The sequence below is a fragment of the Quercus robur genome, chromosome 3 (genome assembly GCF_932294415.1).
Source record: "Quercus robur chromosome 3, dhQueRobu3.1, whole genome shotgun sequence".
NCBI classification, from domain to species: Eukaryota; Viridiplantae; Streptophyta; class Magnoliopsida; order Fagales; family Fagaceae; genus Quercus; species Quercus robur.
Genome location: NC_065536.1, coordinates 14148958 through 14162827, shown reverse-complemented (window position 1 = coordinate 14162827; position 13870 = coordinate 14148958). Strand labels below are relative to the sequence as shown.

The 13870-nt window shown below is 35.3% G+C and overlaps 1 protein-coding gene across 1 annotated transcript; it reads right to left on the bottom strand.

Moving 5' to 3' along the window:
* Window positions 1-5352: 5352 nt before the first annotated feature.
* On the bottom strand, window positions 5353-7614 carry LOC126717197 (uncharacterized). The gene has a single exon (XM_050418634.1). It carries the CDS (start codon window positions 7476-7478, stop codon window positions 5571-5573), a length of 1908 nt encoding a protein of 635 aa, XP_050274591.1. The 5' UTR covers window positions 7479-7614; the 3' UTR covers window positions 5353-5570.
* Between the last annotated feature and the right edge of the window lie 6256 nt (window positions 7615-13870).

Genomic DNA, 13870 nt, shown 5'->3' with positions numbered 1-13870 from the left:
AAATTTTCAACTAATTATGAATTGTCGTCTATAGTTAATGCATTACATTTATGATGCTAACTCCAAAGCCTCAGATGAAATAGGATCGTCCCTACAATTAATATTATGTTTAATTTTTTAAAAAGGTATATTTAAAGGTCAATTGAATTAATAAAGTATTCACTTGTTTAATTTTAAAGTCAGCCAAGAGTTTTGTAGTTCAATTGACACATTTTAGTATTTCCAACAGAGATATCTAGAGCAATCTTCATTGTACCTATTAAATTATTCAAAAAAAAAAAAACATTTAAAGTCACCTTATTTGATTTAATATATACCTTTAATGTTTTACTTATGTAAGGTACAATTTATTCAAACGCCACTTATTAAAATGTATTACACTTTTTAAGTTTTAATGATAAGCTAAATAAGTCACAAAATTTAAGCCATATCATATGGACACTTAAGTGTCCCTAAATAGATCTTTAGGTTTATCTCTATCACTACGATTATCTCAAATATTGGAACTCTACTAGAATCACATTCCTGGGCATCCAAGATCTTCTAATCTGTTTCTTTCTATATTAGCTGTTTTTATGTTAGTGTTCATCATTGTTTTGTCTTCCTAATAAAAATTATGAGCTATCAGATGAGACTGAAATTGGCTGAACCAAGTCCAATTAGGTCATATGTTTTACATAAAAGAAAAAAAAAAAAAAAATTGGATCATATCATATGTGGTTTGCCTGGCCGAAAACAGAGCTTGGGACTGAGGGCTGATATCATATACCTTACTTTTGGTCTAGCTGGCTGTGTTCAAATTTCTACCTTCTGTCCAAGTTGCATTGCTTGTCATGCATTTATTGCATTAATTAGTTTTTTGGTATTTGATACTTTAGTTGTTTTAATTATTTAGTATTTTAACCTACAGAAACCAATGCATTTGTGAATTAATAAACAAGAAAACAAAAAACCAGCTGGAAGGTAGAGCATATAGTTTTGTAATATGTTAAACGAGAAGAGGAAATTGAGCCACATCATATGGTAATGACTAATTAATTTGAGCCTTTATAAGTTAGAATAATGCCATAACAAAAATTGGATGAAACATAAATGTGACAGTTGAATTGACAACATAGCTGTATTCCTCTTTTCTTTATTAGTAAGGAAAATGAGGACATATTTTTGAATTCATTGCATGGTAAGGGGAAATGCTTATATAGTCTTAGCCTAGAGGGTAATGGTGTTCCATTTTTTCATATTTATAATAAATTTTATTATAAATTTAATAAGTAAATTTCACTATTATTATGCGAGGAGAGAACACTATTTACCCTGCTCTGAACATATCTAAAATTTAGTCGGTGAAGATCACTGAATTTACAATTATATAGGATATCTTTTTTTTTTTTGATGGGATATCTTTATATAGCTGTCGGTACTCTGTCAGTAACTCAGTACTACAATTTGACAATTTGTATACATATTCAGACCTTTTTTTCCTTCTTCTTTTTTATGCAATAAATATTTTTACCATTAATGGTCATTGCAGAAAGTAGAAGCTATCATCTTGGCACCATATAGTCTATAGTCTAAACTCTATATGCCTATTACGTCTGTTCCAAGATAACCAAGATGTGATGGTGGAAATCCCAGATTAAAAATATTTCTTTTTTAAAAGAAAAGTTGAAAAAACACCCAAATCATTTTTACAAAATGGCCACGTTAATTTATTATACACTATATTTCATATAAATAATATTTTTATAATATTTTTTTTATCTCTACCGTCCCTTTTTCTTAATCTTTCTCTTCTTTCTTCTTCTCTCTCTCATGGTCAAATTAACACTCTATCACAAGCACTACAACCATCAAAACCCACAAATACCACCGATCTCCGTTGACTCACAAGCGAGCAGGTATATGGTGTACCCGACATATATGCCGGGTCACTCACAGACTAGCTGGTCCCACACATTGTGGGACCTGCCTATGTGTGAGAGACCCGGCATATATGCCGAGTACAACATATAATTTTCACCCACAAGCACCTATCTACACTGCTAGCATCGATCCACATCATCAATCCACATGCAGCGGCGGCGATGACGACGATGAAGAAATCGCCTCTCAAATCCACGATCCACAATCACCGATCAATGATCCACAAGCAACAATCCACAATCAAAGCACCACAAGCACCATTCCAGTCGACCCACAGTCACAAGTTCACAGAAATGCTCTTTCTATCTCTATCTCTGTTGGTGTGTCCGTGCGTGGGTGTGGGTGTGTTTGATTTTTGATTGATTTTGTGGTGTGACTGTGTGGGTTTGTTTAATTTTTGGTTGATTTTGTGGTGTGTCCAAGTTGTGGTGGTGGTGGTGGTTGGCGGTGCTAGGTTGCAGTGGTGGTATTTGGTGGTGTTGAGTTGTGATGATGTGGGTGGTGGTGTTGGGTCTATGTGGTTGGTGGTGGGGGTTATCAGTTGTAGAGATTTTGAGTTGAAGAGAGAGAGAGAGAGAGAGAGAGAGAGAGAGTTACTATAACACTTGTGTATTTATGCACAATTTTACACATATTGATGTGAGTATTTTTTTGATCAAAATGTGTAAAATGAACCCTTTTTTTGTATTTTACAAGATTTTGCTGGTTGCTCTAAAAGATCCATTGGATTCTTGTGGATTTCGCCCCCATATGTTAAAATACTTATGCAGCCTGCATTTCCCAAAGTGAAAACATAATTATGATTTCAGCATCAATCAGAAGACAAAATCTTTTCAGATTAGACAAGATTACACGCACAAAATAGCATCATTAATCCATAAGTAGATTAGTTCAATTTAAAAACTTGCCTACACATTAAAAGAAAAGAAAAAAACTTGCCTACACATTAAAAGAAAATAAAAAAGAAAAGAAGAGAAGGGATGACTGAAACCAGTTAAAAGAAAAGAAAAAAAAGAAGAGATTGAACCAGTTACTCAGTTTGCAACAATAGCAACAAATGCTGTAATAGAGGTATAATGGTATTGCCAAAATTTATTGTTCACAAACTGCTCTGCTTATGTGTCTCAGCTACAATGGGTAATTATACAATGGAACGAATGACTTAAGAACGATGGTTAAGCTGCATTATGCTTAATTAAATAATATTTTTATACAATTTTCAAAAAATAAAGTCAAACTCTATATATATATCCAAAAAATACACACAATGAATTTGTTCTTGTAAGTCAATAAATCCTATGTTATGTAGCAAGCTATTACTTGTAAACAAAAAAGTAACTTCAAATAGGCCCAAATTAAAACCAAGAATAGAATTAACTTGTGCCCTTAAAAACTCATTAACAAGATCCTATAGAATACACCGAAAGTACAATAAATGAATACCACAATAAATGCATATGCATATTTGAATTTCACTTATTAAATTCATAAGAAGACCCACTATTCATGTAAGATACACATTTTTTTATTATTATAAAGTTTTAACTTCTAACGTCCGCTCTTAATAATTGTGCTATTTATCATCAGACTAAGATATTAATTAGTTTTTTATGTAAGCAGTGAGCTAACCGATACCCACAACATGTGCATTTTTATGGTACTTTCGGGAGCATTTTATAATTTTCCCACCACAATAATCTACCACTTATTAGCTCAAGTCTTTTGTCTTCATCTTCTCATTATTTATTTTATGTTTATTGGTAAGTTAATAAGTTACACAAGCTTAGCAAGCTTACAACTTCACCCTCTTTCTCTTACACATCAAACAACAGTCAAGCTCTAAACCTGCCAAATAACACCCACTGGAAATGCACTAACAACAACACAAGCAGATATGTAAAAGATCAGCAGCAGCAAACTCAGATGAGAAAAAAAAGAAAAGAAAAAAGAATATAAGCCTTTGTAATAAAAGAAGGCTAAAAATCCAAATTAAACCCGCAAGTTTAAGTGAATTGTCATTTTCGTCCAAGTTTAATTTTTGCTATTTAGTCCTTACAAAGAACATATCTATCAAATTGGTTGATCTGTCCATCTAAAAGATTGCTATTAAGTCCAATAAAACGACATCGTATCTCTTATGTGAATAGCATCAATTTTATAAATGGCAATGGATAGAATGCAAACTTGAATGTTAAAGTTTAAGAGCTAAAATGAAAATCCACCAAAAAGTTAAAAAGGGTGTAATTTGGATTTCCACCTAAAAAGAACTTTAATTAGAGGTTCCAACTATATTCCATATGACTAAAGTCCATCTTTGATCTTCCGTAAATCAAGAAATACACCCCTCCAGTTCAATCAAATCATAAGACAAAATCCATATTGCAGCATTCATTAACATATATATAACAGTGAAAACAATTTTGACAGCATCCATCTTTATGGCAACGTATTATCAACACCTTTTTATTCCTGCACAACAAGAATTATCAACACCTTTTTATTCCTGCACAACAGTTACACTCTTGTGCTAAAAAACATGGTCCTCCAACGTCTGTCATTATTCTTCCCCCCAACCCCACAAAGAAAACACAGACAAGACAAGACTGTATGAAAAGATAATTGAAAGAATTCAAGAGAATCGCGACCAATTGTGTACCTGAAGTGCAAGCTGTCTGATACCTGAGACATCTGTATTCTCTAAAATACCATAGTTTTGTGTCACACATCATAGTTTGCATGGCTGTAGCCATAAAAGCATATATATCAACACTAGATAAAAAGATGAAGATTTTTCACCAAATTTTAAGTAATTTTTTTTGGGTGAATGAGAAAGTTATTATTAATGGAAAGCTCCAAGAGCACAGACACATGCAACAAAAGCAACCGCAACACCAACAACTGCACCAAGGGTACAAAACACTCCTAACAGAACAAAATTTTAAGTTTCATTATAACAATCCTAGATTTTCTTATTGGATATGTACTATAACAATCCCAACTAATTGTATACCAGGACAATTTCTCTATATGCCTAACCTAGAATCTCTTTACTTTCATTGCTAACCAATAAAAGTAATTGCATCATACGTATATTGTAAATAACACCACTTACTGACCCAAAAAAAGGCATCAAGAAGGATATCTAACCAATTGTAACATTAAAAATTTGAAACTTGAATAATCCAACTCAAAGAACTGAGTCAACTGACCAGTAGCTTAAGATAATGTAGCCTCCTCTTTTATAATCATGCAAATAATGGCATATTACATTTGAACAGACCAAATTTCTAGCATGCGTTTTTCCGTTTTCTTGTTAATATTTCTCACACAGCCAAGGAGCAGGAGAGCAGTGAAGAATAATAGACAATATAACCTCAAAAGAAAGCATAAAATGGAGAGCAGATGCTAACATTATAAGAAAGTAACATATAAACTGATAAGAGGTTGTTTCATATATCGAAAAAGCAGTAAACGATTTGCCAAGATAGTAATTTCTACTGCTTTAAGAGACACTTTATTATCATAAGTAGTCTGAAAGTACCCAAATGACATTAAGTTTTCTCGTCAACTGGACTTGATTAGTTGATCCAAGATACAAAAGCATCTTGTCCCAATAACAGAAGACCAAAACTTGAACCGTTTGGCATTCAGCGTCCTCTTGCAACATAAGCAACAGATGCTGCAGCAAAAATTGTAGTTGCAGAAGAAACCACAGTCCAGAAACTCTTCCTCTTATTTGCATTTGCCACAGAGTTCTGTAGAAACTCAACCTGTTTCTTCGTATCCTCCACGATCTTCTCCTTGTTTTTGAAAGCATTCCTAATGGCATCCAACTCTGCCGCATATGGCTCAATTTCTTCCTCTAGCTTCTGCCCATTGATAATCACTTCTTCCTTACCATCTCTATCATCTCTTGAATCACACACCAATGCCGCAGTGCTCTTCACCATACTCAATGCCCGCTCTGAATTAATGCTTGCTGATTCCATTTTAGCCTTTAACTCATTGATTCTGCGTTGGGCCTCAACAAGGCTCTTGTGCACCAAATCCTTTTCCTTCACCAAATCTTCCACATGGCTTTCCACTGCTTTATTTCTCTCAATCAGATTCTCACGCTCATTTCTCACTCGCCCCAACTCCCCCACAGTACCTTCAATCCTCTGCTCCATCTCTGAAACCACTACCTCCATGTTTTTCACTTTCTTTTTCTCCTCATCTAAACCCATTTGCACCTGATCCCTCTCAAGCACAACTCGATCATAAGCATCCTTATAGTGACCAATTTCAGACACTAATTGTTTGTTTTTCTCTTCTTCATTTCTACAAGACTCCTGCAATGTAGAAATTACATCCCTGAGTTTACCAGCCTCCATATTCAGCACAACAATCTCACTCTCTCGGCTAAGCTTCACTTCCTCAATCTCATTCTTCTCTCGAATCAAATCCCCAATCCTTTGCTGCCTATCCTCTGATACCTTACTAGTGCTATCCAAAACCCTCTGAATAGAATCCCTCTCATCTTTCAACTTCTCAATATTTTGTTGCTTCTCCCTCTTCTCTTCCACCAACAAATCAATCTCCATCACCATCTCCTTTTCCTTATCCTTAGCCTCCTCAATCCTCTTCTCCAACTCCAAAACCTTAGCGCGCAAAACTTCCTCCTCCCTCTGCATTTGCATTATGAACTCATTCAATTCCCCAACCTCCTTCTCCAATTCACCAATCTTCACTTCCTTGACACTTCCCTGCCTCTCAACTTCACCCTTTTCCCTCTCAACACCATCAATCTCCCTCCTCAACCCCTCAATCAACCTCGCCGACACCTCCAATTTCCTCTGAACTGATTCTTTCTCCCTCTTAACCACATCAACCGCCTTTTCAATCTCCGCCTTCTCCACCATTAGTCCTTCACATTTTCCTTTCAGTTTCCCAACCTCTTCCTCAATCTTCCTCTCTTTTTTCTCCTTTTCAACCACTTTTCCTCTCAACCCATTTCTCTCCTCAACCAGACCATCAATCTCAGTCTTAAGCAAATCCCTCTCTCGGCACACCCCGCTCAACTTATCTCTCTCATTTTCAAGACTAGCCCTGACCTCATTGACCTCTTTCTTCAAAAACCCAATCTCAGCCTCTCTCTCACACTTCAATTTCTCAACCTCAGCCTTCTCTCTCACCAACCCATCAAACCCAACACCCATTTCACCCATCTGGGTCTCCCAAAAAGCACAAACCACAACCTTCTCCAACTCCAACCCAATACTCTCATCACTGGCCTGAGTCAACTCAGCCTCAAGCACATTCTTATCCATTACAGACCGAGTTAACTCGGATTCCAAAGCCTCCTTGGCCTGCTCCAAGGACTCAACCTGCTGTCTGCGCTCAAAGGTTTCTTTGAGGAGCAGAGAGTTGAGTGACTTCAAGCTCTGCACCTTTTCAGTAGTGGAGTCATTCATGGGTTTGGGTTGGGATTGATTTTGGCTTTGGATTTGGTTTTGATTAGGTGGGGCTTCTTCTTGGGAGTCTTTGGGTTGATGGGTCACTTTCTTTTTGGCCATTTTCTGAGGCTGTGGTGAAAGGAAAATGGGATTGAAGATTTGAGGATTAGGGTTTTGCTAGGGCTTATATGGTGGAGACCTGAGATGTAAATATATATGTGGATTATTAGAGACAGTGATGTGTGTGTTTTTAGAGGAAGAGAGTGGTGTTGTGGGGAGTGGAGAACCTTTTTTTGAGAATTCAAATTTTTGGGGCCCACAGTGTGAGTATTTTTTGGAATTTTAAGAGGTCTTTGGAAACTGAAAAGGGTGGGCGATTTTGTTGTTTGGGCTTTTTTTACTTATTTTTTGAAAGGTTGGTTGGTTGGGCTTGTTGTGGGGCAATTTGATTTGCGTGGCTCTTTGTAGAGTAGCAGATGGAGTGCTTTTTAATTTTTATTGGGTATCTACTGGAATAAGTTAATGTACCATTGCTTTAAGAAATAATTTTTTTTTAAATTTTTATTAAAAAAAAATCTATTAAAAGCAATATATTTTTTTTTATACTTTTTATGAGAGTGGTATTAAAATTTCTCTAAAATAATCCATTAACAAAGGGGAATTATTGAATACTTTAAGAGTACTATAAATGCGTACTCTTTCAGTACCCAAAAAAAAATGCGTACTCTTTCATCTCACAATAATTGTGGATCCTACCAAGAATTTAATTAGTAAGACCCACAATTATGTGTGAGGGAGGAGTATGCATTTATGATATTTCGAGAGTATTCTATAATTACTCATTAACAAATGCGCAAAGACACCCATTAACTGAACTTATTTATCTTTCTCAAAAAAAAAAAAAAAAAAAAAAAAAAACTGGACTCATTTATGAATGGGCAAAACTTAGATACAGTATCTTAGGTATAGTACCTTAGGTACCCCTTTTAAAATTAAAACACCTGTCCACTTACTTAACAGTAACACTGCCATTTTCTTTCCGTTTATTTCTTTTCCTTCTTTTATTTTTCCCCTGTTCCAGAAGACATTCTGACTCTTGAACTCCCGCCAAACACTCTTTGCTCCTACCATTCTCTCTTTCCCTCTCTGTTCTTCTCTTACTCTCTTTCTTTCCTTCTCTCTCACTCAGATTAGATGAAATAGATGAATCAAGCTCTCTGAATTCTCTATCTTGCTCTGTTTTCGCAGATTGGTTGGCTGGCACTAAGAAAATTCGTTGGTATGTATTTGCTGAATCTCATTATAGGTTTTCGATTCTAGTTGCTGGGTTTGTGTTATTTTGAGGTTTTATAGAGTTTTTCTTTGTTGATTATGATCTGGGTATCAATTTTTGTTATTGGGTTTGTGTTATTATTGCTTTGGTTTGTTTTGATATGGGTTTTCGATTCTAGCTGCTAGGTTTGTGTTATTTTGAGGTTTGGTAGAGTTTTCCTTTTGCTATTTCTGATGAAGGTTTCAATTTTGGTTAATGGGTCTGTCTTAGTATTGCTTTGGTTAATTTTAATTTGGGGTTTCAATTCTAGTTTCTAGGTTTGTGTTATTTTGAGGTTTGAAAGAGTTTTCCAATGGCTGAGTTCACCTTGATGAAGCTGAGTTCTAATTTTTTTTTTTCAATGTATGATGTTGTCTTTGGTGTCTGATTGATAGTTCAAATCAGAAATTTGAAATTGGAAAGGCAAAAGATTCTTAGAACAGCAACCATACACTAATCTTAGAGAATTAAATACAAATATCTTGATTTGCATATTTTGGAAGTTGCTGGGTTGATATTAGCAAAACATTGCAAAACATAAACATTGCTGGATTGATATACTATTGATTCTTTCTTCATGCATATACATTGCAAAACAATTTTTTTTTTTAAACTTCTTTCAACAATTCCATCATATATTGTAGTAATTTTTTATATTTTTAGTGAACTTAGTTCATCAAAAGCAATAAATTATGTTTGTTAATTTACAGGTTATGGAGAAAGATGGGAAGAGCAACCTTGAAGAAGTTGTGTCTATTGATTCAGAGGAAGATACAACTCCAAAAATTGGAGAAAATGCAGACACTAAAGAAGTGACATTACTTTGTTAAGAAGTTTAGTGTGGCTTTAGTGTGGCTTTAGATGAATCAATAATTTTTTGGCAAGAGCAAGGAGTTTAGTGTGGCAGATCACTGTGTTTTGTAGCATGGACAGGGAGTTTTCTTGGCAGACCACTGTGTTCTTTAGCATGTGATCAATAATTTGTTTACTAATTGCTACAAGTGACATTACTTTGTTTTGTTGTCGCGTATCAGTTTATTTACCAATGCGTGTTTTGGGTACTTTTATTGTTATAACTTATCAAGTGTAATTCTTTAATATTGGATACTTTTTATGGTCCAAATTCACTATTGGCCTTTTGATTAATTGAACTATTTTTGTCTTTATTTATTACAATCATCTCAAACTTGAACTGTTTTTGCCCACACTTCAATCACTACCATATTTTTCTTTATACACATTGTCGAGTCTTGCTACTGCATGCAATGGGATACTACTATTTTTTCCCTCTGCATTGGTTTCTCTGCACTGGGTAGCTGCTGGATTTCTGCACTGGATAGCTGCTGCCTGCAGTGTGTGGGCTGCTATTTTGCTCAATTCAATTTAGTCTGGAACAGGGGAAAAACAAAAGAAGAAAAAGAAATAAACGGAAAGAAAACGGCAGTGTTGCTGTTAAGTAAGTGGATAGATGTTTTAATTTTAAAAGGGGTACCTAATGTACTGTACCTAAGATACTGTATCTAAGTTTTGCCCTTTGTGAATTAGGGTCATCTTTTGTCTTTTGTGGGGCCCAATAATTCGTGGGCCAGGCCCATTTATTCGTTGGGGTCCAAAGGCCCAAGCCGAGGAAGGTTATGGCCCAGGCTTGGCAATACAAGTACGAAATAGCCTTGGGATGCAGCCGAGGACGATTCAGTCCTCGGCATGTCCGAGGTCTCACCGGAAGGAAGGGCAAAAACGGTATAGGACCAACTTGGAAGAGAATCTAAAATATCTGGGTCAATAGAGAAGGATACGCTAGAAAGTATAACGACCAGGAAAAGCTGCCTTTACTGCCATTTAATACTCTGCACCTGACAGAGCCATACTCTTCAGCTTTTACAACCACCCCCTACCACTCTAGGTATGGGCTGATGGGACAAGTATCAGTCTAGGAAAAGTCGATCCTACACGTGGACGAAGGATAAGGAACGCATGTGAGTATAAAAGGGAAAGATTGGAATCCAGAGAAGAGGCTGGGAAAAATGGCCAAAAACCAAAGCCTCCCAGCCCGCCTCCAGGAGAAAGATTCCTAGGGCGAAGACGACTTAACCATGTATGGACACCACGAAAAACCCACCGTTTGGCGACCAAGGCCTAACCTTTCAAACCCACGCTCTTCAAATGATATTGTTTGGGCTTTTTACGTACGAACCCAACACTGTTACGGTTCGTTACAAATCGTGTCCTTACATCTTTATTAATAAACCATCTTAGAAAAGTTTTAACATCATTTTTATGAGAAATATAAAAAGTCTTTTTTCTTTTCCAATAATTTTTTTTTTAAAATATATCATATACCACAATCTTTAAGGTATTAATTAACTTTTCCTTTATATTATATGTGTGATAAAAAATTAATAGTTGCTTTTTTTTTTCAAAAATTAATTATGTTAAATTAAAAAAAAAATGAAACAAAAACCAAAAACCAAAAAGTTAAAAAAAATTTGGCCAAAAATAAAAAATTGGTGGGCTCTCCCAAAAGGGATAGTACAGTATAAGTATTGAGTTCGGTTAAATTTCCTAGCTCTCTCTTTTGGTTTGGATTATTATTTTACATAACAATTGTTTGTAACATGTCCTTAACATGGAAGTGGACCTTACAAATGTGAGTGTGGTTTTTTTTTGGGAAGGATACTTTTTGAATATTTTGGAAGTTGGCTTGATAGATGGATTTTTGTTCCAAATTGTTGGACTGGATCCCATTTTATAGGAGGTGATATAATGGAATTTGATTTAGGACAAAGTTTAGCTACAAAATTGTTTGTAATCTAAGGATACAACCTTACCTAATAAAATAAATATTATTACATATTTTGAAAATCTAACCGTTAAATTGAATGTTCTTTGCGTTTTTAATACACATGTCAAGTTTTATATCAATTAGATACTATTTACTATATGATCTATAAGTCTATATTTTATACATAATTTGAAAGTACAAAAACTTGTAATTTAAGCAATTTATTGATAAGATAGCTATTGATTTTTAATTTTCTAGAAATTTTGCAAGTGTGTAAGATATAAAATGAAGATGTAATTCAAAGGTAAATTTATCAAAATTCACATCTAATAAAAAGATATTGAGTAAGGTTGTAGCCTTAAACTACAACCAATTTTGTAGCTAAACTTTGTCCTTTGATTTATTAGGTAGTGGATTATTGACTACTTAGTTTTTGCTAGGTATTGTAAGAGCACTAGCATGGGGGGGGGGTGGTAAACATCCCCCCAATTGCTATTTTACAACCTAAGTCATCCAAAACCCACTTCATCTGAGTTTGTAAACTTAAAAAAAAAAAATTGGAACCTATGAATAGTAAGGTTATATGCAACCTTACTGTTCATAGGTTGTAAAAAAAAAAAAAAAAAAAAATAATATGTGGTTGTGTGTGAAGAGAAAAAGTGATTGAGGAAAAAGAGAGAGAATTATACTGTTTATTATTTTATTCGGTAATTTATATTATTTTATTGGGTTATATGTAAAAAGAAAAACTGGAATGTGAGGTGAGTTATAAAATGAGTTGGTAAAATAGATAAAGTAGTATTTGAAGATGTAAAATAAGTTTTTTTTTAAAAAAAAAAAAATTCCGGATGCTAATGCTCTAATATGGTTAATCTCAAGCCTTTTGGTTTTATTTCCAAAATGGTGCAAGTTGCTTGATTGCTGGAGCACGAATGTTTAGTCTTATTGCATGCATTTAATGCTTAGTTAATGTGATCATCCTAAGTGCTGTCAAGTGCATGAGATGTTGATCAAATGTAATTTTGTTGCATATTAGCTCGTCATAGATTCAAAAAGTTGGAAAAGACATGTCAAACTTCATGTGGTTATTCAGCCTTGGACTTTTGGAGCTTTATTGACCACACTGTTAGGCTCTCCAAACTGTGAATCCCAAGGCTTCCCCCTCTTGAATGTGCATGGGTAATGAATATGTCATCTTGCAATGGTTTTTCTCCTTTTGAAAAGGCACATGTAAATGAGAAAAGTAGCAAGCTTCAAGTATTTTTTAGTGCTTGTTTGGTTCAGCTTCTTGGGTCCAAAAAGCACGTTATCAGTTCGAAAATGTGAGTTTTACATGTTCGGTAAAATTTTAGGATCATGCGTTTTAGTATGTGTTTGGATCCACGATTTGCTCCCACGTTTTGCATTTACATTTTAAAAATCCTAGGACCCACGCTACACGCTGAGAAAACACAAGCTGAGGAAACGCAAGCTGAAAAGAGCTAAACGCAAGCAGTACGCACCATTTCATTAATCCAAACGCGTGTTTTAGTACTGTTCATGGACACCCTCAGAGACGCACTGTTTCATTAAAACCTTCAAGGCTCTTGTGTGTACTGTTCATGCTAGTTTGCAAGTTATTTTACACAACGGTGCACTTAGCTCTGATGAAAATGGTGCGCAGCTCTGTTCATTGCACAAGCATTAGTTGGAGAATCATCTTATCAAAACGATGTGCAGCTCTCAACGGCTCTTTTCATTCTCTTCTCCTGGGATCTTTTCTCTCAACTACCGTGGAAGAATGCCTTCAAGGCTCTTTAATGAGAACTCTGAATCGTCTTCAATGAGCTGCACCTACCCACCAACCAAAAAACCATTAAAACAGAGCACATGCAATACAAGCAAACCCATTATTTCTTACTTTCTGAAAAGATCCCCTCTATTCTTCATCAGTAGCAGCCCACCTTCTCTCCGCTTGGGACATCGTTGCCGCCACTGTGGGTCTCTGCATTCACGGGTAAGTTGTGCCTAACTTCTCATGCTCTCTGATCTGTTGGTGTATTAACGTATTATTTTCCATGAGGCTTCATCAATCTGTGGTTTTTTGAACTTAAAGTTTGTGTGTGGTTTTTGTGTTGAACGTTTGTGTGTGGTTCTTTACAATTTTCCATGACACTAGTATGTGGGTTTCTTGATCCTTCGTGTAATACCATTGTTTCTCTTTCTACCTCTGTTGTATTTGGATATATGTGAGTTTACTTTGCATTTTTCATGTGGGCATGCCTAACTGAAAAATGATATGCACATGAACTATATGTTGAAATGCCTCAATGAGTATAGGAGGAAATTGTAGCAAAAATGGTTAAGGAGAAATTGAAGGACGGTGGTAGTAATGATCCGAGAGTTGACTGGAAAGACCCTAAGGAACTACAAGCTTTT